This window comes from Phalaenopsis equestris, unplaced genomic scaffold, assembly GCF_001263595.1.
Source record: "Phalaenopsis equestris unplaced genomic scaffold, ASM126359v1 Scaffold000369, whole genome shotgun sequence".
NCBI classification, from domain to species: Eukaryota; Viridiplantae; Streptophyta; class Magnoliopsida; order Asparagales; family Orchidaceae; genus Phalaenopsis; species Phalaenopsis equestris.
The window spans coordinates 473,629-476,268 of NW_018164811.1; the positions used below are offsets into that span (position 1 = coordinate 473,629).

A 2,640-nucleotide genomic window follows, 5' to 3' on the forward strand; every position below is an offset into this window, starting at 1 on the left:
AAATCTAAAACCCAATGCAAATGTTTAAAATAGTTCACATAGAAATAGTGAATTAGTTAAATGGATAAGATGTTTTAATTATTGGAAGAGAAGAAGATAAATTCATTCCTAATTGACCCTCCAAACAATTAAATCAAATTCTAAAATTGGAGACCCAATTCTGGTGATACATTTTTAAAGTTCATCTCCAGGTGTTGAAAAAACGAGAAGATAATAAAATTTAGGGGCATTTACAAACATATCACCTAATTCTTACGTTTTTTACATCTCTAACACCTAAATTTTATTGTTTACATTTAAACCACCCATATCTTTCATATCACATAAAAAAATACCTTGAATTACATACTTTCATGCAAAGGGAATGCGACGTGTACGTAAAAAATTGAAATTTAACGGTTAGATATGTAAATTAAAAAAAAATTTGTGCGGCATGGATCTACTCTAATCAAGATTGAGCTTAGTGCCAAAGTGGGTGAATTAAAAAAGGCGTCATAAAAAAAAGATATAGGCAAAAGAGGACGAACACAACTTGGACTTCGCTTCTCAGCAAATTGAGAAATATTAAATGGCCACTAGTTATCAAATTAGTTGAAGAATTATCAAAAATGAAAATAAAGATAATTTATTTATTTCAATTAGTAGACATAATAAATAATTTTACTCTTAGAGTTTATAGAGGTATCAAAACTAATTTTTGATTATTTTAAAATTGAGCTCTAATCATTTTCAATATATAAACTATTTTATCCCCAATTTAAAAATTTTGTGAATTATTTTTCAGTACTCTAAACTTTGGGACTAAAGTTGTCCCATGTAAATAAAATTAATTTGGCACTTCACTTATTTTAAAACTTCCGCCATGCATGCTCTACCATAAATAAATTAGTTTAGTTTAAGCGCTACCAGCCCAAGTTAATTATCAAAGTAACATCAAGCTATGAGATACCGACTACCTCTTGGACTATTCAGTTCTGGAAACGTGTAGGGCCAGATCTCGCCTTCCTTATTGCTTCGCGATTAAGCTAAACAATGCCAAAATAATTTCACTTTTAAAAACCCATTGAAGCTCCCAAATCGCACCCACGCAAACTGGGTCCCCCGAAAAACAATCTATTTTGACACGTCATAATGTGCCGGTCAGTGGGCTCCACGTTAATCGACCCCCAACCTCCATAAATACCCGTCCACCCCTCCTCCTTCCTTCCCTTTTCTCCACCCGCTCTCTCTGTTAATAAAATTTTCTGCAAGTCCTTATTACAATTCAGGCCCATAGAATTCTGGGTTTTAGATATCGGCTCATTCCGATACTTTCTAGCCGATGTCCGTGTCTCAGGAGTTCCTCGCGGCCCTTGAGGGATGGGAGGCTCGGCCGCCGGCCGAAACGGGCTGGTCCGGGCCTGTCATGTCTCCCGAGGAGGAACGGCGGCTGAAGCGCATGATATCGAACCGGGAATCAGCCCGGCGGTCGAGGATGCGAAAGCAACGGCACCTCGATGGCTTAAGGAACCATCTGAACCGGCTTAAGTCAGAGAACCGAGAATTATCGAACCGGATTCGGACCGTGGTCCACAACTGCCAATTTTTTCGGCTTGACAACGACCGCCTCCGGTCCGAGTTGGACTTTTTCCGCGGCCGGCTTGCTAAAATCCACAGGGTTCTCATTTACCGGCAGCTACAGCGGCTTGTTTCACCCTCCTCTGCCGCTCTATGCGGTTGCTTCCCCTCCCGCGTCGGCGGGGGAACTTTTCATCACTAATCGTATAATTATATAAATAAGAGGCTAAATCGTAATTAGACAGAAAGTTAGGATGGTAGGGAGAAGGAACTTCTTCTCTTATAGACCTATAGATTTTTAGAAAGCAGGAGGACGTATTAGCTAATAATAATCAAGCCTTCTCCAGGCCGGAATGGATAAGCCGTGGGGTTTTATAACGACGGCTTCATCTTCCTTTTTCTTTTTTGCCGGGTGCAATTTTGTTATTGTGAAGGTCCCTGTGTATTAAAAATATATATTATCATGTTTTTAAAATAATTTATTGTATCTCAAGAAATATTTGGTATTAATTGAATTGGGCAGATTGTAATATTTTATTAATTAACTAATAAAGACTAAAGTGTTAAAATGGTGCATTACTTTTGATAGTGGGCTTATTTTAATCCCATAATTTACAGAAATATTAAAATAATTTTAAATTTTTTAAATTATGTGGTTGATTTATCAACATTTATGTCGAAGATATTATCATTTATATAAAATTTGGGAGAGAGATGGCCTTTTTTGACACTTACTCAATTATTACATGTATAGAAGTTAATGCACTGAATCAAAATTAGGGTCAAACTTACAGGCAACTGATCTCACCATCAACATTACCTAATTGGATTTCTCTTCCGCCAGCGAAGGAAGATGAAATTCCCAGAACTCAAAAATTTCTGGCCATCAAGAGAGTTTATGTTAGAAAGTAAAAAAGGATTCAAATTACTTACATAACCCTAAAGCTAATACGTACAAGGAAACGTGAGCAAACGGATTACATAATTCTGGGACAGAAGTCGTCATATTAATAATCTGCCACTAGAATCTCTAACACAAGCACCTGATAAAGAGACCTTTTCATTTCTTGAACCTCGTGAAAT

At 36.9% G+C, this 2,640-nt stretch overlaps 1 protein-coding gene across 1 annotated transcript; it reads left to right on the forward strand.

The window, feature by feature from the left end:
- Positions 1–1,110: 1,110 nt before the first annotated feature.
- On the forward strand, positions 1,111–1,759 carry LOC110026378 (basic leucine zipper 4-like). The gene has a single exon (XM_020727291.1). It carries the CDS (start codon positions 1,322–1,324, stop codon positions 1,757–1,759), a length of 438 nt encoding a protein of 145 aa, XP_020582950.1. The 5' UTR covers positions 1,111–1,321.
- The last annotated feature ends 881 nt before the right edge of the window (positions 1,760–2,640 follow it).